This window comes from Cygnus atratus, chromosome 4 (genome assembly GCF_013377495.2).
Source record: "Cygnus atratus isolate AKBS03 ecotype Queensland, Australia chromosome 4, CAtr_DNAZoo_HiC_assembly, whole genome shotgun sequence".
Lineage (NCBI taxonomy): Eukaryota > Metazoa > Chordata > Aves > Anseriformes > Anatidae > Cygnus > Cygnus atratus.
In genome coordinates, this window is record NC_066365.1 from 17959280 (window position 1) to 17981033 (window position 21754).

At 42.1% G+C, this 21754-nt stretch overlaps 2 protein-coding genes across 4 annotated transcripts in view; one reads left to right on the forward strand and one right to left on the reverse strand.

The window, feature by feature from the left end:
* Positions 1–4087: 4087 nt before the first annotated feature.
* FGF20 (fibroblast growth factor 20) lies at positions 4088–8086 on the reverse strand. The gene is made up of 3 exons (XM_035541098.2): positions 7774–8086; positions 5718–5821; positions 4088–4333 (listed from the first exon to the last, which is right to left on the reverse strand). Exons 1-3 carry the CDS (start codon positions 8084–8086, stop codon positions 4088–4090), a joined length of 663 nt encoding a protein of 220 aa, XP_035396991.1.
* Positions 8087–15729: 7643 nt separating this feature from the next.
* Positions 15730–21754, forward strand: part of MICU3 (mitochondrial calcium uptake family member 3) — a 47829-nt gene continuing 41804 nt past the window's right edge. For all 3 annotated transcript variants that reach the window (XM_035541315.2, XM_050710661.1, XM_050710662.1), the window contains exon 1: positions 15730–16040. In XM_035541315.2, coding sequence (XP_035397208.1) covers positions 15753–16040 — 288 coding nt within the window. In that variant the 5' untranslated portion in view covers positions 15730–15752. The remainder of the gene's footprint in view (positions 16041–21754) is intronic.

Below are 21754 nucleotides of genomic sequence, written 5' to 3' on the forward strand. Positions count from 1 at the left end.
GTTGGGGAAAAAAAAAAAAAGAAAAAAAAATGCTATCAAAACTTAATTAAAACTAATGTCATAATCCAAATTTTCCTAATTAACAACTTGATGGCATATAACAACTTCAGAATGTGTTCTCTCTAGCAATATATTGCCTTGTACTGAGATAGGTACATATACATCCAGATGCACCCCAACAACTACAGCTTCACCACAACAGTTGAATATACTACTGCAAAGGAAATTGTTTTAAGAGAAATGTCTGATAAAATGCAGGTCAATACAGACATCCAGGAAGGCTGCAATTCCACCACCCTCAATTTCATGAAATGTTTCCTTCACTTTTCTACCTCATCCAAGGTAAGGACCCAGGGGAGAAATGACTTCAGGTCCTAATCCTAGCTGGGGTTCTGCAATGAATGCTGAGAATAAACACTTCTCTAATTCTTACTCTCTTCCCCATGCAGTGGAGACGCGGTACTGTCTGATCTTGTACAGCCATTGTTACATTCATATAACCTGAGTCTTCAAATGGTTGCACTACAAAAAAAAAAAAAAAAAAAAAAAAAAAAAATCCAATTAATTACATCAGTGAAGTTAATAGTTTTCCTCACATGAAAAGCAAAAAAAAAAAAAAAGCAACTGAAAAGAAGATTTCTAAAAGGCATTCTTACTGCTAGCATCTCTCTGCAGTATGGAGCAAGATGAGCAAAACTTAAGTATATTCTCAGTATTTATGACACAGGCTTGGTCCAGTATATTAAGGCAATACTGAAGATGCATTTATAGTGCCTAAAACTGCCTTGCCTCAGTTTAGTTCATCACTGTACAGAAAAAGGAGTAAGGAAAATGTAATGGCTTGTAGTGGTACAACTAAAGCCACAGTAGGTATGATAACATAAACTCAAAAAAAGAATAAATAAAAAAAAAAATAAAAATCACACCCATAGCTGCTGTTAAAGATCTATGTTTAGGTAAAACTTTACAAAGTTACTCAAGGAAGATTGGATAGCTATGAAAAATGAGTTGACAAAGCACGTTAAGAAATGGAAATAGCTAGCAATAAAAGCTATATTGAAAATACACTTGTTAAATGACTCCCTCATATCGGAAAGTAAATTCTGCAAAAAACGGGAGTGCTATCAGGGTGCATGGCCATAGCAATGATTTGAACTTTCAGACAGAGTCAGTGAAGCTGGCTGTCACACCTGAGCATGAAAGGTAGCACCAATAAGCTTATGGCAGAAAACATGACGATACAGACTTGTCCAAACTTCTCCATGCAAAGACAAATGGTTCAGACCCATGAAAGGACTATGTGCCTTTTAGACTAGCTGTCCACTTTTTCTAATTATAGCAGCTCATCTAATAAAAAACACCCATTTCCAGAGGCACTTGGGTTCTCCTATATCCTAGCTAGAAGACTACCACAAAAGCTTTAATGACTGTTAAAAATTCTCAATTCAAAAACAAAATTCAAAACAAAAAGCAAATAAATACTATGAGCAAAATGAAATGGAAAATGCAATACTTTTCTTCAGTGGAAATACACCAGAACAGCAAAGGGAAATTGTGACAGCTTTCCAATGCTCTAAAGGTTTTGTACTGTCATTTGTCACCACAGTGCCTGCTGTGTTATGCTGTGTTCAAGGATTATTGGCGTATATCTCACACTGGAGTGGGGCAAGCAAATTACAAGCATATTTCACTGTTCTTCTTCATCATCCACGTACTGTCTAGGTGGTTGGATCCAGTAGATGGTTTGATTAACACAGTAAACTGCTAATCCAAAGAAAAATAATTCTTTTACTGGTTTGAGTTAAACACTGAGTGTGTTTGCCAGAAATGCATGGGACTATGTCCTGTGCAGCAGCCGCTGGTTTCTTACAATTTACATGGAATAAATTATTTTTTAACATACAGAGGAAAAAAAATTAGCTATTTAAAGCATATACTTATGTCTTTACTTATTGATCTATTACTGCTATTATGGGACTCATTGTCACCCATGAAATTGTTATTTCATGGTAAATTGAAATGCATTACAACATTACTCTAGTAAATTCTATTCAGTGCACAGCAGATCTTCCATTGCCTGTTGCTCTGAAAATTTTAACAAAGCCTTTAACTTTAGTAAGCTACATATCGCTAGTCACAAAGTGCTGAAACATCTTTTTTTTGTGTGCCTGCAATCAAATTCTATCTGGCAGAAAGTTAAATGATTTTGTCCAGAGTCCCTCAGTAATCTATGCTCATCCACTTCTCGTTATAGACTGGAAGTCCTGGTATAACGATGGCGTTAGCACGTGTGTTATGTTCTGGAAAATGCTTTTCATTAATATCTTGATTTGATATAAATGATGCAGGTGCAGTACTTAACCATATATGCTTCCACAAAACTGAACACAAATGAGTTATCTTGACCTGGAGCCCACTGGGAGAGCTGGCAGCAGAAAGGTGAGAGCACCTCCAGCAGCACATACAAATTGCTGCCCTCTCCTGGTCCACCTTTCCTCCCTCCAGTCCTTTTCCCCGACCTTTTTCCTGAGGTGGTGGCAATTATCCAACAACAAGCTTCAGCAGGGCTAGGGCTAAACCATACAGGGCCTGTTGTTAACCCTTGGTATTTTTATGGAGAATGGAGTCAGTCAATATTCAGAGGATTCTGTGCTTTGTAACTGACAGTCCTGAATTAAATCAGTGTAAACCAAATTGGTGTGATCTCCCTGTCATATAGCTATAACTAGCATAGAGTCCTAGCTCATCTTTATGCTGACAGTATTCACACAAAAACTGCTGCACAAATTATTCCCTAAAGGAGAAATTAAGATTAAAAAGTCATTTCCTTAGGCTCCTCTGTACTCAGTGGAGAAACAGCCTTTACTCACATGAAGCTTTCCATTCAGCAATATCAGAAACTCCTTACTCCAATACTGTTTCCCTTAAACATATTGATACATAGTTGAAACATCTTACACGGTGATGATAATCCTACATGAAAATTTGATGTAATGCAGAGAATTCTAGTCATTTAGTTATTTGAGTTTTAGTAAACACAGTACGAGTCACTTAAAAAAAAATCAAGCATGATGAGATCTCAATCAAGACTGCAAGAGCTAATACTGCTTGTCCTTTCGAGGTAACTGTAATACACTCTTCATAATTGTTTCATGTTTGCAATGTTACATATAATGTGCAAAGAGACACTTTAAAAATGACAGTAAACCCAATAAAGTAAAATCATTTTTAATTCCCTTTTTAAATGTGCATTTGAATTCAATACAGTTCTGTAAGGCACTCTCATAGGTCAAGAAACCAAAACATTCTTTCCAAAATAAGGATAGTCATGAGGCAATGGTATGTGCACACAATATAACCTTTTCCGTAACTGATAGACAATGAAATCTGAATATCCAGGTTTTGGATGCACTGCAATGTAATGTCATTGCTGTATCATGACACTACTCGAAGTAAATATTGGCACTGTAAATGATCTCTCATTGGGTTTAGGGGCTTGTAGTATTCTCTTCATATCCCAGTAAAAAATAAACTCTTTAATAAATAAATATATAAAATAAATATATGCTATCTGGAGATGTATAAATAGGTCCATCCTGAATAAAAGTTCCAGCTCCAACTATGATGCATTGACATCTAAGGTCCATCACTGAAGTGAAGCCACTAAAACTTCATACACAGTTCTCAGGATTTTTTCTTTTTTAAAGAAGCTATTTTACAGTTTATTTCTTTCTATTTCTCCCAGCTGTTGTTGGATCCATATGATGTAGGTACTTTTTTGGTAATTTATGGACCCTAAGTAATCCAGATGAAATTGCCAAGAGTTTGTTATTTTTAAGAAAGTCACACTCCAACTTCTGTCTTGTTACTGGCTACCACACAGTTCGGCAGGTTTGAAGGAGGCTGGTCCACTCTCAGCTTTAAGGCTTTGTCTCCTAAATCCAAACGTTGGAAATTAGAGGTTTGGCCATCACAAAGTAGCTTCTTCAAATCCAGTACCCATGTTTCTCACGCTGGTATTGCCATGAATAAAGGGGCAAGATCAAACAGATCTGGTGTGGTTTTCTTTCCAAACTTCCCTCCTTCCTCAGCTGTATCCTAACACATCTTTGTACAGTTCTGGAACTCTTTCGGGATCCACAGGGCGGGGCAGGAAATGTGTGAATTTCTGGTGTCTCTTGGACCTTGCCCCATCTCTGGGAGTACCATCTTTGTTAAGTGCTACGAAGTACCGCCGCCCCGAATCTCCATGTTTGTACACATTGGATGAGTAAGTGTTGTACCAGTTTTCCTCAAACTGTTCCCTGAAGATGCACTCAGGAGTTAGTTTCTCCTACAGAAAGAAACAGCAAAGAAAAATAAGTCAAGTTGTTGCTAGATATCTGAACACACTGTTGAAAAAATGATAAAAATAAACAAAATGCCATAGGCTTTGTGCTGCCTTACTGTTCATTTAATTTTTAACAAAACAAACCCAAGAAGAGTATGTAGACCCACCATGGAGTTTGGCAGGCTAATTTATCCCTTTTTCTTCTAAAACCTGGACATGTACATACAAAATTTCGGATTTAAACAGGCATTAGATAACTCCGTCTCTAAGAAGTCATTACTAGTCTAGGTCAAGTGCCAGCAGTATGCCAGCAGGTCACCATTTCATATTTGTTCAAAACACTGATTGTCACCCCATTTAAAGCCTTTACAATACTTCTAGGCCAAAACCCATTATGGATTCAGATGATTAATGAAGAAAGTGACAAATTATAATATACACTTTTCTGCTTTTTTAGAGAAGGTATTAATCGCTTACAGGTAAGCAATAAATTACCTGTCAGTCCTGACCTGTCTAGGACTGACCTGTCTAGGTCAGCCCTAGAAGCAATAGAAACAGAAGTGATGAAGAGGCATTAACTGGAGAGACACAGTAACTTCTCTCTAAATGTTTTAAGACTTGGAAGGAGAAGAGTCTGAGACCCTTAACGGTACTGGAAAACTCAAAGCTTGTATTTTGCAGTCATATGTTGAAGTTATTCCACATATACAAATCAACTGTAATGAGTACAAGCTTAATTTCATTCTTAAGCACAAGCATTCCAGCGTTGGGGTCTCCAGGTACTGACGATATTTTTGCATCATTCCGATTTTTCAAATAAGAGTGGTACCTAACTGTGATACATGGTGCTATCCTCTTTTTCCCAGCTTATGAAAGTTTGCTTTTACATTAAAAACTGGTACCTGGAAGCACCCTCTGCTGATCTGTAAAGGAGCATTATCTACATAAAATAAGTCAGGGTACTATATTAATAGTTGTTTAACTGTTCCATAGCTATCCTTTCAAGTTTTTTCCGCCTGCATTACATGTTTTTGGTGATAGAGTATACTCTATGATACATTTGCAGTATTCATGAAAAGCAAATTAGATTCCAGGCAACCTAAATGCTTTTTGAATGGCTAGTTTAATTAGCTATTTTTGTCTTAATTTAAGAGGAATGTTTCTCTTCAGTTCTCTGCATCTAAGATAGAGAAACTTTTGCCATCAAATCTTTAGTAACCAAGGTTACATTGTACACTTTAAGAATTCATTGTTTATTTCAACAGGAAAAGATGTCAGCGTTTTAAAAGTTAGGACTGCCTCAGCTATACACTAGAGGTGTTTGCACAGTGCTAATAAGTGAATCAAAACATCAACATGTACAAACTGACGTGAAAGTAGTACTTACAGAGCCATAGAGTTCTCCCTTCTCGTTCATTCCAAGGTAAAGGCCACTGTCCACACCTCTGATACTGACAAGTCCCACTGCCACACTGATGAATTCAAGGATACCTGATATACAAAGGAAAAAAAATAAGACAATAAGAGGTTGTTTTAATTCAGCTTGTGTGACAAAAGTCAATAAAAACATTCAAAATGTAGTTGAAAGCAAGTGGAAAATGTATATATAAAAATATGGCCTACTTTTTCTGAAATTTCGAATACTGTATGGAAACATATTTAACATTTTCACAGGAAAGCAGCCTGAGATGCTCATCTAGGTATAAGAATACTACTTTATTTAAAGAAAGCTTTTTTTTATATATATATAATTGCTTTGATGATGAAAGGTTTTTATTCATCACTCAGGCTAAAACCTTCAGTACTATGCAGTTGCAATCTGCAATGATTAGACGCTATTTGCCAAGCTGCCTGCTCAAACATTGGAAGATAGGTTTGGATTACCTGAAAATATACTTTACTTTTGCTATAGTATTATCTTAAAAAAACACTTCCATTATTAGATCGTTTGAATAGAAATCAAAGTACTGATGGGAATTTTATATAACAGAATCTACCCACAGGAAAAAAAAAGTATTTGCCAGACATCTTATCTAGCCCATTGGCCTGCACGTCTTGACACAACTTGCTATCTTCAGTGCAGGCTTTTTATGTGCACGAAATATGCCGGTTATTTGCTAATGCTTGGATTATAGAATTATTTATCTTACATCTGCCCGAAATGGGATATATGTTAATAATTTAAAGTATTTGGGAGATGATGCTCTATTTGAAGCCTGCAGTTTGGCAAGCATATGCCAGCCTATTTAACCAATTGATATGCACAGGTTATAGTACATATAAAACATGAAAGAAAGGGAACGTGTGAAGCGGCTTTTTGGAAGTTGTTAACAATGTAAACATAGCCTCAAAAGAAGCTGGTCTAGAATCATACCCAGGATTTTGCTGTGCAACAGCAAAACCACAAAACAGTAAAAGAAACTCAATCTAAGGAAAGTGGTTTTAAATAGCGTATTTGGTTTTTACTGAGTCCTTTTGTCTATTTGCTATATTTATGACTGCTCTTTTTCATTCGGGACCAATTTTCACTGCAAGGCAGACAGATTGTCTGGACTATCCAGTAATTTCAAGTGTTTTGATTTTTAATTGAGCTTTGGCAGGTTTCTTAGTTATCTCACCAAGCAGCAAAGAGTATAAATCCTTTACAAAGAGCGGTCATTAAAAACTCTATTGCATGTAAATCAAACTAGCGTTCCAGTTCCTAAAGCACAAAGCCCCAGAAAAAGAGGTGGAGGCATTTTGTCTTTCTGGTATCATTTTCAAAGCCGCTCTTTTCAAGCCTATAATAAGCAGGTGATTCAACCCACAAAGCAACCACATCAGACAGACCTGCAGAGAGCGGTGGTAGAATAAAGGAAGAACATTTCTAAAAAGCCCAGAGAATGTTTGATCTGGGGCTAACTTTTTTTTTCTTCTTTTTAAGCAAAGATTTATTTCGTGTTTACACGCTGTCGGAAATCTCCCTTCTGAGAAGAACTCCGTTGACTACCGCTCTCCTACTTCTGAAAACATCCCCGTGCTATAAAGGCAATTACGAGCCCTTCCAGCGGGCTGTTTTGGCTGTGGGGAGGGCGATAGGAAGCACTTTAATCACCTTTTTACGACTGCTAAATCAATACCCACCACAACTCGCACGGAGCTGACAGCGGCAGGTTTGTTCGGAGGCGCAGCTCCTACAGCTGCAGTTTAGGATTCACTCTGCTGTTGGGTGAAGCATGCACACTTCGGGGCTGCCTTCCCCTCGTTTCGGGTTATTGATGGGTCCCTCAGCTCCAACTTTTTGTCCCGTTTAAAAACAAAGCACCCGAAGGCGGCTGAGCCCCCGAGCGCTCAGCTCAGCCCGCTTTCCACCCGTCCCACCGAGGGGATGCTCAGCGCTCCCTGCCCCCGGTGCCCGTCTCAGGCACCTGCCCCGACCCCCGCTCCCTCTCCCCGGCTCCTACCGAAGAGGCTGTGGTCCTGGCGGGTGCCGCGCACGCTGCCGTCGGGCAGGATCTGCAGGTGGAAGCCGGTGCGGCAGTAGAGCTGCCGCCGCCTCAGGATGCCCTGCAAGTGCGCCAGGTCCGCGGCCGCCGCCGCCGCTGCCGCTGCTGCCGCCCCTCCGCCGCCCGCCCGCTCCGCCGCCGCCGCCGCCCGCCGCTCTCCCAGCAGCGCCGGGCGCTCCCCGGCGGGCGGCAGCAAGAAGTGGGCGCCCACCGGCTGCCCCAGGCCGTCCAGGCCGCCCAGGAAGGGCCCCACGTCGGCCAGCGGAGCCATGGGGCAGCGGGGCCAGAGGGTCGCGGGCCGGCGGAGGAGCGGGCGGCGGCTGCCGGGCATGTGGGGGGGGCGCGGCGGGGCCGGGTCGGGCCGAGCCGAGCCGCTGCGAGCCAGGCGGCGGGGTGGCGGCGGCGCGGCCCCGCGCCGGTATATATAGCCCGCGGGCCCCCTGACATATGCTAATGGCGGCCGCGGCGGGGAGGCCGCGTTTGAAATTGTAAACCTCGAGCCCCGCGCATCGCACCTCCAGCCCGGCCCGGCCCGGCCAGCCCGGCGAGGAGCGGGGAGCGGGGAGCGGGGAGCGGCGGCACAGGCACGGGCACAGGCACGGGCACGGGCACGGGAACGGGCACGGGCAGGGCAGGGGCGGCCCCCGGGCGGGCACGCACAGATGCAGCCGCACACACACACGTACATGCATGTATACATATGTACACACATATATACATGTGTACGCACACACATACAGACACGTCAAACATGCACACACATACAGATATATGCACACATATACACATATACACACATATACGCACACACATACACACATACACGTATATGTACACACACACACGTACATGCACACACATATACACATGCACAGGTGCCTTTGCTGCTGGTCGACAGTGCCCAACCCAGGGCCAGGACCTGGGCAAGGACCAGGAATCAGGACTAGGACTCAGAATCAGGACCTGGACCAGGACCAGGACCAGGACCAAGACCGGGACCACAACCAGGACCAGGACTGGGACCAGGATTGGGACCAGGACCAGGACCATAACTGGGACTGGAATCAGGATCAGGAACAGGACCAGGACCGGGATCAGGAAGAGGACTGGGACCGGAATCAGGACCAGGACCAGGATCAGGACCACGAACAGGAACAGGAACAGGACTAGGACCAGAATTGGGACCAGGATCAGGACCAGGACCAGGACCACAACCAGAATCAGGACCAGGACCTAAACCAGGACCAGAACCAGGGCCTGGACTGGGATCGGGATCAGGAACAGGACCAGGACCAGGACCACAACCAGGACCACAACCAGGACCAGGACCACAACTGGAATCAGGACCAGGACCAGGACCACAATCAGAATCAGGATCAGGACCAGGATCAGGATCAGGACCAGGACCAGGACCAGAACCAGGATCAGGACCGGGATCAGGATCAGAACCAGGTCTGGGTCCACAGCGGGGCCCGTGTGGGAGCTGCTGGAGCATTACGTGGACAGGTGCAAGGAGAGGCAGGAGGGAAGAAGGAGAAAGGGCGTTACCTGAGGGTTAGACCTGCCCAGACACACATGAAAGAAAAAAAACACAAAGATCTGACAGCTTTGCTCCCTGTTTCTGAAACGCTAATAAAATGTACATGCATTACCCTTTCCTTTTATCACTTCAGTTACAAGGAGGGGAATTTTTAAAGAAATTGGCATAGTCAGGGAGGTGTTTTCCCCTCTGCAAATTCTCCCTCGGATTTAATTTATCATTAACATGACATGAAACTGATCTATGGCGTTTGTATATCGGTCTTAAAAGCATAAATGGGCAGGCGTGTGGTTTGTGATAAATATTTTCAAAGCTTGCACCCATGAAGAAACAGAGAGCAAGAGATGGCCCATCTAGTCCACCTTCCTTGGGTTTTGCAACAGGACCGTTATCAAAGTCTGCGAGTGCCACAAATTAACGATAATGTCATATCCCAAAAGCTCCCTGTTATCTTTTCTATGATGTATTAAAAAATGTGGGACCTTGTTGTCCTGTTCCAGCTGAGCATATGCATTTTTCAACACAAAAGCAGAATGGTTCACACAGGCAAATTTATTTGCGGAACACATTAATTACTAGCAGTGATAAAGCAATGGTGTATTAAAGCTAAGAACTCAACTTCTGCCTTTTTTGCTGCTTTTTCTATCATATATAAAGAATTTTAGGGCTCAAACTGCACGGCTCATCTTAGCATTCAAGATGCGCAATGCAGTTCCTTGCCAATATTAAAACAAGGTTTTAAAGTACGAAACGCAAAGATCTTTTGCAGTTAACTCTCTCAGAAGTTTGAGAGAATTGCTTGGCGGTCTAAGGTTTCATTTAAACAAAAAAGTTGTAGAGAATCATGAAAGATTAGTTCTCCAGTCTTGCTCCGTGGTCTTTTCAGTCACCGTCTAAATCTGGGAGATCAAATGGATTTGACTGCTTAGCTTTATTTGCTGTGGAGAGTATAGGGCTAATTAATTGGCAGGTGCTTTAAAGCAGGTAACGCTACACCTTTTCATCATTGCAGTCCTAAGTACTGCCCCTGTGTGCACCTGAATTATAAAAAGGCCGCTTTAAAGCAAGTGATTTACTGTGGAGGGATTTAAAACTGAAAAAACTAATGCTAAATACAATGATCAGATAAATCACCTCAGAAGAGAGCACGGGCAGACCTGCTCTGAAGGCAGTTACAGATAGATGTTATATTATTTTACCTTTCAGATAACAGGAGCCTGTCATGTGGTGGGACCCAAAAATCCACCACAATCGAGATTTCAAAGCACATCTGTGTAAACATTATCACATCAGTGTAAAACATCAACCAATGAGCTTTCTCTTTGAACCAAATCTACTTAATTGCAGTGCTAAATCAAAGAAATAGATCAAAGTTGAATAACCTATATGGCACCTATTTCTCAAGTAGCCTGTACGCTGATTACTCAAATATACCTGAAACGTTTGAAACACGCATCAAGCATTTTTATTGACGTGACGGGTAGGTCAAGATCAAACTGTAATTAGCTCATCACAGCTGCTAAGTTGAAGGACAAGCACTTGGATGGTACAGCTAAGTATATAGGAGGTGTATTCTGAGCCAAAAGATGCCCTGTTATGGAAAATGTTCCCGGGTCTCAGCAGTACTCCCCAAGCCCTACCAAGCAGAGGGCTCTTCTGGTTAGATGGCACCCAATGGAGGAGGGTTTTTCTGAAAACAATATCCTCTGCCGTCATCCACTGGAAGACCCTTATGGCTAAATCTTTCCTGTTATATAGTGGAAACATTTTCTGTAGAGTTGAATATATAATGCCGATCTGTTCCGAGTGGAGCCTTTAATGTCTGGGCACTGAACCGGTTATGCTGTTTTATAAAGTACGAGAAAAGAAACAAAAAGATAAGAATTTTTTTTGTTGTTTGCACTAGTCATGTGACAGGAAAAGATAACACTGGAGATTTTTTTATGCACCTTCTGAGACTATACCATGGGAAGTTAAATAATTTTGAAGAGTGTTTTTACAAGAGTGCATTATTGAACTGAAAGTATACATTGCAATCTAATCAACGTTATGTATACTTCCTAGAGACTGCACTTTCAGCGTCGTTGAACAAATACATATGTGGTCAAGTTTTTATTTCCATAGCGAGTAGCTGGGGCTTCCATAGAAAATGTAATTACTGTACATTGCCTAAGAATTGCATATTGTCACAGGAAAAAACTAGTGGCTATCAAGGAGAAAGCAACGCACCAAAATCTTTGATATGTATACATATGCATAGAGAGAGAGGGTTCTATGTATCTATCAGGTTGGTCAGAAAACCTTGTAAAACTTTACGTACTGCAATATATTGTGCCATTATTAATTTCAGAACACCTTTACAGAAGTGCCGTGCCAGCCACAAAATTGTTTTTGTATTATAAAATAACATTTAACAGAACAAAGGGGGCAGGTGGGTCATGAATACACAAGAAAGCAAACACTGGGTGGAACAAAAAACACTGAGTAGAACATGAAGAAATTTGTCCAGCTGGAGACATCTGTGTATCATGGTCATTTCCAGATTATTCCTAGTCTGGGACCAGAAAACATGGTTGGCTGATTTCAACAAGAAGAGCAGAACAGGATGAAGCTACAGTGAGAGCATTATGGAGTACTGCAAGTCTGAGTGAAGTAAGGTGTATTCTTATACAGGATTTACTAGGAAAAAAAAAAAAGAATAAGATAACTTTCAAGGCTGCATGTGCAAATAGGGTCATAATCTGATGATGTAAAACCTTTAATATGCAATATGCTTGGACTTAAAATACATCCAGAACCTTTTCTTCTGAAGTGCTGTAGTTACAGGTATGTATGCATGTATACATATATATATATATGTGTAAGTATATCTATGTTTAATGAAAAAACCCAGAGGAGGTAAAAGTAATGCTGAAAAAAGTCTTTTTCCTATAGAAATTAAGTTCTACCTTTCTGGCACCTTCATTTTTTTGTTTGTTTGTTTCTTGAGTGAAAACAGAAATTCTTGGAGCTTTTTAAGATTCATGATTTTATTGCCCATGTTTTTGTGGGTAAACTCTCGTATAGGTGGAATGAGACAGAGAAGTTATGCAGTGAGCTACCTAGGTAGCGAGGAACCTTTACATCCAGTTACATTCAGAGAGAATGGACCTTTTCCATATATATCAGCATCCAAATGTCTTGTTTGACAACTTTCATATTAGTTCTCTAAGCAGATCACTAAATAAAAAGCACATAGATTTACTTAAATTAGATGGTTTCTGAACCTGTGCACATAGGATTATGTGCATAGACAGCTTACAGTTTTTGACTTACTGCACAAATAAATTGTGCTCTTGTTCTTAAGCAAACACTTCACCAGGGAAGTTCTAACATACCCAGACATAAGTAGTTACAGATGTGTATTGGTTTTTCTGAAGTGAAAAAAAAAAATTTAGCCTAAAGGTGTTATTGAAAAGTCATTAAATCAATTTCAGGGAAACAATGTGATCAGGAAGATAACTCATGGTTCTTGTCTACAGTTTTAAGTGACTGATCAGGCATTCAGCAAACAGATTTACTTAGGGATGCTACGCGAACCAAAAGATTTCTTTTCCAGTAAAATGGAAAAAACAAGACTATTTTTAAAAGGTAATTCCATTGCTGAATGATGTCTCCTAATAAGGCAGCTAGAACTGAAGAGATCCAAGAGCCACGTTCTACAAAACTTTCCAAATTGAATGCTTAGTCATGCAACTGCCAAAAAAATACTTGAGTAGACAATTTGCTAGACATCTAGGTGTCAATATTGCCTTGACACCTAAATACTGTTCTTTTATCATTTAGTACAGAGATGTAGTTCAGATCTGGAGACGAGCCTTTCACTGTGTAAACACACATATACTTATAAACAAAGCCGTAATCATTTAAAAAAAATACTTTTTAATATATGGGAATAATGAAGTCAACACAATTACTGTGGTGGCTAATGAACTGGCTTACAGTATTATAAAATATCAAAAGAAATGCAGTGACTATCATTCACCCCAAATACTGGCCTTTCCAGACCTATTTTGGAGGTAAATCAACCTTGGACATACATACAGTTGTACGAACTGTCAGATTGCCTGTTGTCAAATATAGCCGCAATTCTCCCTTGACAGAATATGGTAACTACTGAACATTTTCTTAGAAATTGAAAATGTATAAATGCCTTAAACGTATTTAAATGTTTAGTTTATGTGTTTCCTGAAACGTGCATATACAATTACGTAACACATTCACATCTTGTTCGTAGTAACGTACAAAGCCAGCAAAGATTTAGGGGAAAAAAAAAAAAAGCTGAAACTGTGGAAGACCATACTTATAACAATTAAAGGACAAAGAAAATGAGGCTGCACCTGACCATTACAAAAAATGCCATAGGGCGTGCAATGACTTGAAACGTCTGTATGCAGCTTACAAAATTTCAATGCAGCGTAGGAGGCAATGCAGGTTGTACTGTGGAGAATGATGCATCATGAAATGCTTGACAAGTTCATGCACCATCAGCACCAGCTAGGGACAAAAGTACATGCTTATTATTAAGAACTGTTCTTTAATACTTGGTTATGCTTGGGGGCTGACTGTGGCCAAGAAAATTTGTCAGAGGTGAGGCTGCAGACATGGCAAGTGTCTGTGGTTTCCTTCGGGGACTGATGAGAAGGCCTCAAAATGCGAAGTTATAAAAGGGTAGGAGAAACTGAAGTCTGAGGTCACTTTGAAAGGATCAGTATAAATGCTTGAAAAGGTTGTGGGAGAATCCCACTTTTCTGAGGAGAACCTGAGGTATAGAGAGAGTTATTGGAGGGAGAGGTCAGATAGTTTCTAGCCTACTGGTATTTAGGGAATTAAGTAATTAAATTGGGTCCCAAGGAAAAAATGTAGTAAACACCCAAAGAAAAAGAACATTACATGGCTCAGTCAATGTTAAATGACAGCACTACTCTTTGATGGTTAGTCGCTTAGCTCCCTGCTTCACATTTCACTTGCAGAAACTGTTCCTCTTGTAATCAAGTGCCTCCTATGGACACTTAACAGCACAGTTCCAAAAATTATGGAATGTCAGCTTCCAACAAATTTAAAAAACAATGACTTGATACACTAAATGTGTCAGAGGCAACACCATTTAATTCAAGTTCATCTGAAACAAGCCTCACATTTTTAGTTTCGGCAGGCTGCAGACCTTTGTATAGCTGGTATGCCCCAAGAGTGTCCAACATTTTAAATGGATCAGGACATTAGTAGGTTTTAAGGGACTGATGGACTCACAGCAATCTTCATTTTAGTAAGGATAACTAAGGTCAGTGGATGTTTTTGACTCAGCAGTAAAAGTGAACAATTTTGATGCTGTTGTCAAGTCTAGGCTTCATGCTTGTTATGCAAATGAGGTATAGTTGGAAGCTCTTTCTTCTCTGAAGCTAGTGCTTCCAGGTTTCTGCAAAGACATATTGCTGGGTTATGAAGGAAGACCTCAGAAGTATAATGACAAAAACAAAAAGGTAGGCTCTGGAGCATTGCTAGCCAGTCAAGAGAAGGGATTGTCCTGCTCTCCTCTGGTGCAGTCTCACCTTGAGCACTGTGTGGTTTTGGGCACCACAATGTTAGGACATTCAACTATTAGAGGGTGTCCAAAGGAGGGCTACAAAGATGGTGAGGGGTCTAGAGGACAAGACGTATGATGAGTGGCTGAGGTCCCTCGGTTTGTTCAGCCCAGAGCAGAGGAGGCTGAGGGGAGGCCTCATGGCGGCCTGCAGCTCCCTCACGAGGGGAGAGGAGAGGCAGGCGCTGAGCTCTGCTCTCCGGGGACAGCGACAGGACCCGAGGGAACGGCATGGAGCTGGGACAGGGGAGGGTCAGGCTGGGCGTTAGGGAAAGGTTCTGCACCCAGAGGGTGGTCGGGCACTGGGACAGGCTCCCCAGGGCAGGGGTCACAGTACTGAGCCTGTGAGAGTTCAAGAAGCATTTGGACACCGCTGTCAGACTCATGGTCTGATTTTTGGGTCCTTGTGGGTCCCTTCCAGCTGGGGATATTCTGTGATTCCGTGACTCTACACCACAATGCTCACGAGTAAGTTCAGTCCCCACTCAGGGCGTTTTCTACACACCACCCTGCCGCTTCGCCCTGAGCAGCCCGGCTCTGGGCTCCCGCCCGCTCACAGCCCACCACGGGCACAAAACCCTGCGGCTGACCAGGGCCGCCCCTCCAGCACTCCTCGCTACGACCACACCGGTCGGACTGCCACGGTCAGCCGGTACCGACGGGGGGGCGGCGGGGCGTTGTCGTGCCGCTTCCCCACCCCTTCCCCGCTTCTCGCGAGCTTTCCCCTTCTCCCCCTCGGGGGCTCCGTGCGCCCGTCAGCGGGGCGGAGCCGCGGCCATGGCCGCCCTGCGCACCCTCTTGAGGTGGCGACGCCGCTTGTGCCCCGCGCCCGGCGCCCAGCCCGGCCGGCGGCTGTGGGCCGGCGGCGGGGCCGGGACAAGGCGGGGGCGGCGGGAGCTGGGCTGGGCAGCGGCTGCGGCGGCGGCTGGAGCGGCTGTCGCCGGCTACGCGGGGCACCGGCTGTCCGAGCGGCGGCGGGAGCCCCCTCGGGAGCCGGCAGCCGCCGAGGCGGGCGGAGCCCGGGCGCTGCTCCCCATCCCGGTGGCGGCTGCCGCCAAGGAGACGGTAGGTTGGGAGCCGGGCCGCTGCCCGCCTCGGCAGAAGCCCGTCCCGGAGCGAAGGGGATGGAGAAGAGGGGGATGTATAGGGCGGGGGGCTGTCCTGCCCTGCCCTGCTTCCCCCGGGGGTGTCCCACTCCTGGGCACAGCCAGCGCCCGGAGGCTCCTGCTGCGAACGACCTGCGTCTTCGGCGCTCTTAATCACCTTCTTTTTTCCTTTTATAAAATATTGTTCTCTAAGGGGAACCGCTGCTGGTAGCACAAAACCTGCAAGGTTTGCGCAGAACTTTGGTGCTTGCCGCTGATAAGAAACGCGGCAGTGGGACTGATGCGGCAGGTGCGGTGGCTGGCCAGCCACGGGTGGCTAGGAAGAGTTGGCATCCCCTTGGAAACTGAAGTTTCCCCCCATAGGGAGAAAATCCTGCACGTTGCTGTGCTTAGCATATGGTGGTGATGTCTGTCTGTCTGTTTTTTCATTAAAAATTACAGGTTTGTTAAAATGTCAAGAGCCGTGGTTAGGTGGTTTGGCAGGCTGATGGCTTCTAAGGCTGAAAATCAGTGGTGCAAGTGGCCCGCTTCCTTTACATCGAGTTTAACTTATGTGTGGGCACGGGCTCTGCATTTTTGCAGTGGAGGCCTTAGGCTCAGTTATGAACGCTGGTAGCACTTTTGCCTTCGTTATTAGCCAAAACGCAGTATCTATAGGCAACATCATGTATGAAGGGAAAGGGAGCCAGATACTGTTGATTCCTCATCTACTCATTATCTTGAGTGTGGTACCAGGGCACAGAGGACCTAAGAAACTCTTTCAGCCTTTCATGCCATTTTGATTGGACAGAACTTTACATCATTTGACTTACCCAGTCTTAATTCTGGGACTTCTTTTGAAGGAAGTATGGCTGCTGCAACCTTGAAAAGTCAATAAATTTAGCGTGACTTGGAATGATGAATTTTTACATGCATAACTTCCAAAGTGTTGAGATTGCAGAGTGTAGAGCTTAGATGTCAGACCTAAGGTTAGATTTGAACCAATATAAAATAACATGTAAAATAAAATGTGTCTACTTTCTATACACAGAATATTTTTGAATGCTGTAGAGTCGAACACCAGGGAGGGAAAAAAAAAAAAAGAAAGAAAAAATGAACATGCTTATTTTTGTGCGCCTGTGAGAAAAGAGGTTGTAATTATTTTGGGTTTCAGTTGGGTTAACGATAAAATCTGAAGGAGTAAGTTGAAATGTGTACACTCAGCTTGTGCAGCCAGACTAAATGCACAGACTGATATATTGATTTTGTGTTCCATCTTTTATTTTGAATGAGAGTTCTCATTGATTTCAAGTTGCAGATCTTAGTGGTCAGCGTTCGGGGGACAGAACATCCTTTCAATTCTGCCCCCCCCCACCCATCCTCCCAAAATGAGGATCAAATAGGTGTGAAAGTTTTGGTTTGAATTAATGTATTATTGTTCTTTTTCTGTCAGTGGCTGTTGCCCTGCAGAAGGGTTCATGTGGCAACAGAGGAATGCCATAGTTTGATACTGGGTCTAGCTGTTCAGCTACCAAGAGTAGTTTGACCATGAGCTCGGTCAGTGATCCGTGCGCCATTTATGATTGCCCTCGAGTTGTGCCTGCTCTTTCATTACAGGCTTCTAAAATACCTCCGTGAATAAAATACCATGAATGTTATTCATCGTACTGTGCAATGGTAGTGTGTTGTTGATAATCTTCCTTCCAGCAGGATGCCCTTCCCAGATGCTTTTTACTTGGATTTTGGAAGATTTTTTTGGAAGATGCTTTACTTGGATTTTACTTGGTTTGAAGTAAGAGGCAGCTGGTGTCTCTGCTCTTGCTTCCTGGTGCTATAGTGAACTACAGTAGCTGCTAGAAGGAATTGCACTGCATGATTTTTGCCTTATCTCTGGGGCTTCATGTAGCAGATGGAAATGAGTATTCCATCCAAAAAAATGAGTATTTTTGGATGAAGGTTTTCATAGGCTCACAACTTACTTATTAGAACAACCCCTCAAAAGAACAGTCCTGACATCGAAGTGCTCACCCCTTGCAAAACCTGAAATCATGTCCTCAAAACATGGAATTGATGGAGATTCTTAACAGATTTCAAACATTCTAGTGTGTGCAACACAAAATCCATCTCTTCCCATGGATTTTTCCATTCAAAAAAATTGATTCTGAAATTTTAATTGACAATGGAAAAATTAGTTTTTAACGGTTAGTGCACTGTCAACTTGTAAGTGAAGACAGTATCACAATGTATTCAAATATTAAAGTACTTAAATATTAAAAATGGTCAAGAGAATTCAAGATAGATATGGATGAGGCAGTCGTAGCTAGTCCTTAATTCCCACATCTTCTTTATTTCTTGAGGTGTTTTTTTTGTGGGAGTGTAATGGGCAGAATAGCCTTGTTTCATCTAGGCAGCTCCAGTAGGCGGCAGAATAGGTTTCTGGTCCCCCTAGATACTGAAAAAGATGTCTGTGTTTTTTTTTTTTTTTAACCTACTTTATTGTGACTTTCCAAGAACAACTTGCAGGCCAACTGCTTCCAGGTAACATTCACATGGCCTGTGAGAGTTGTACTTGGCCCAGGTAGTATCACTGCAGGTTGTTTTTCTTCAGGTTCTACCACTGAGTGCAAATAATGCTTGGGAGTAGTAGAGGAATATTTAGGAATATGATAGTATCATACCCACATTGGTAATTAGTTGCTTTGTCCTACTCCTGGTGTCTAGTATTTACTGGTATGGAACCAATCTTAAGAGAGTTTTGGGATTGCAGGCCTAACACTGAAGATTATGTGGATATTGACGGGGGTACTTCCCCATTCCCGGCCAGTTCAGAAATGAGGTGCATCATTTGAGAGTAACTGGAAAAAAAAAAAAGTCTCCTGGAGAAAGAGAGTGTCAGAATGGGCTGCAGATCTTTCTGTGCTATGAAATGCTTACAGAATGAAACCTGGTGAGAAACAGATTTGTGAATTTGTGTACAGCCACATAAGAAGTTGCTCTTTGCTAGAAGTCAGATAAATTCTGATACGTGTCACCAACATGGGGCGAATTATGTGGCAAACAGTTTTGCTGTTGAATTCGTTAGCAAAGTCTGCAAAGCCTTCCACTTAATTTCCAGGTCACTTCCACGTAATGTTTCAGAATCAAGTAAAATTCTGCACCCAGACTTGCTGGTATCATGCCTGAAGGTTTTGGTAAGGACTGGGAGTAGCTCCTTTGCGGGTCTAGGAGATGCTTATGCAGAATACAAAACTCCTTGAAACAGCAGTTATTTTGATATAGATTCTCTGTACTGACAACTGAGGATGATATTGACCCCAAAAGAGCCCTTATCCTGAAGATTTCAAACAACGTTCTGTTCATGAAGTATTTACCTTGTCAGGACAGCTGTGTATCATGCTTTTTCAGCACAGTATAGCAGTGCTAGAAGAAAATAATGCGGTATCAGAAGATCTGTCTTCCAGTTCCTTGCTTCCATATTCCTTACTTCCAGTGTCATTTCTGCAACTTATTAAATTTTTCTTGGAAATACCGATGATGACATATTTAGCACCCCAAAGAGATCTCTTCTGTAATTGTATTGTCATTGTGTAAAGGTAGTGAACTCCAGGTCCTTATGTTCAGACATTTTTATGAATAGCTGCTGAGAATCACTTCCTTCAGAGGTGACTTAGGAATTAAAAGGGAAGTTGAGGAGACACAGACACAGAATATTTACTTATCATGTTTCTTGAAGGCACGTTCCTTTCCAGGAGAAGGAAGCTGCATGCTTTGGATGTTTCTAGAGGGTTTTTTCCTTCTACCTCAGCAGTACCATGAAACTCTCTCTTTCTCCTTGTGAAAATACTCAAAAGGTCAAGTTTATTTGTAGCAGCACATTTCTGAGTGGATTACATCATATATTTCCAACTCTGTGAAATGAAGAAGAGTTTAACTCCAAAAAGTAAGGCAAATGCCCCTAGAGAGTAGGCTCTTCTGCCTGCTCAAAGAGGATGCTGCTTGAAGAGATGCATGAAGGATCATTTTCACAAGGGTCACTTGTAGTTAACCGTTTTCCACATGCCTTGTGCATTTCACGTAGCAGGTCAATTGCCGAATGTAGGAAAGTGGTTTGCATGTTGGCTGATAACATCTGATGCTCTTCACCGTGTAATCACCCTGCGAGGGATAGTGCTTGCCAGCCAGCTGTAGCAGAGCCTTGTTGAAGGAATAGGAACATTTTCCTCTCAGCATTACTTCTGTGTTCCTCAGGATGTTAAAAAGGGATGATACATGCTTGGGATAGACAGATCCAGCGTGTTTCAGTCTCGCGCGCAGCGAACCATATGGACGTGTATAGCAGCGTATACATGCAGACTGAATCTTCTGGAAGAACTGCTAAAGTTCAAGTAATCTGCGTGTCAAACTTACGTAAGACGGACTGTTGGAGAATATGTCAGTGTAATATTTATTTTGGAGGATTTCTGGAATAGCTGTGCTTATAGATAAACATTGTTACCCCAAGAATTTCCTGTAACGGAATTGTATTTGAACAGGGCCCTTTTTACAGCATTTTAAACACATTCCAGCTTCCTATGCTTGTAAATATTTTAATATAATATTGTCCTTACCTCAGAGAAAAGAGATCAACTAACAAAATTGTTGGCTGTGCTACATCTAAGTAGTTGCTAGAAATATAACTTCACTAAGCATCAAAACAATTTTGACTGTTTTGGGATTTTCCCCACACTGGGAACTTGACGTTTAACCTTTTGGCCACCCAGCATGAAAACAAAATTGTGCTACTTTTATCTACATGGGAGCATATTAAATAAGCCTGAAGTCAAATATAAGTGAAGGAAGTAAGGAGCAGCATTGCTTTGAAAACCTTTTTATTTTAATAATTTGCACAGATTCTCATTGATGGAAGACAGATTACTTTGCAAGCAAAAATTCAAAGAAACTCACTCACTTGAAATAAATTAAAGATTAAACTACTGTAACATAACATATTTTTGACTGCAAGCAAAAGGTACTTTTAGTAGCAAATGTTGGCTTCTTTAACTAAAATAGTCTCACCTTTATGTCAGTTGGGAAAAGCAAAAGAACACTGATTTGACTTGGAACACAACAAACGCATGTTTTTTATGATACTGTTGGAGCCATTCACTTCATATACATGTACACACAGTGTGTATGTTTTTTTCATGTTTCGTAAAATATTTTGCATTAGTTTAGATATTCTTAGGATCTGAAAGTTGAAGCATTGTTATGGGTTTTGATAATAGATTCTTTTGGGTTACTTCTGCTTGTAGGCACCAGTTTTTCTAATTTTCAAAGAAAAATCCTGTCTCTGGCATTTAAGCTTGTCTCTATGGAAAAAATAGATCTTTGGCCACAGAATAAAACTTCAGAATTACTGACTTAACGTTCTATGACTAACACTTGGCAAAGGACGTTTCTTCTCTGTTTTATAAGAGGACGAGTAGTGATTTCATGTTTTATCTTTTGCACCTTACTTCTGCTGACCCTGAGCAGTATCATTACCATTTATTGATATTTTCAAATAATTTGAGGTCATAACTACTGCAGTTTTAATTACCTTGATGTCACTGTGTGAGCTTGTGTCCTGCGTTAGGCCATCTTACGGCAGTGTAGAGTTACTGCATGGATTTCACTATAACCATCCAGGTTAATTCACATTATACCAAATTCAGA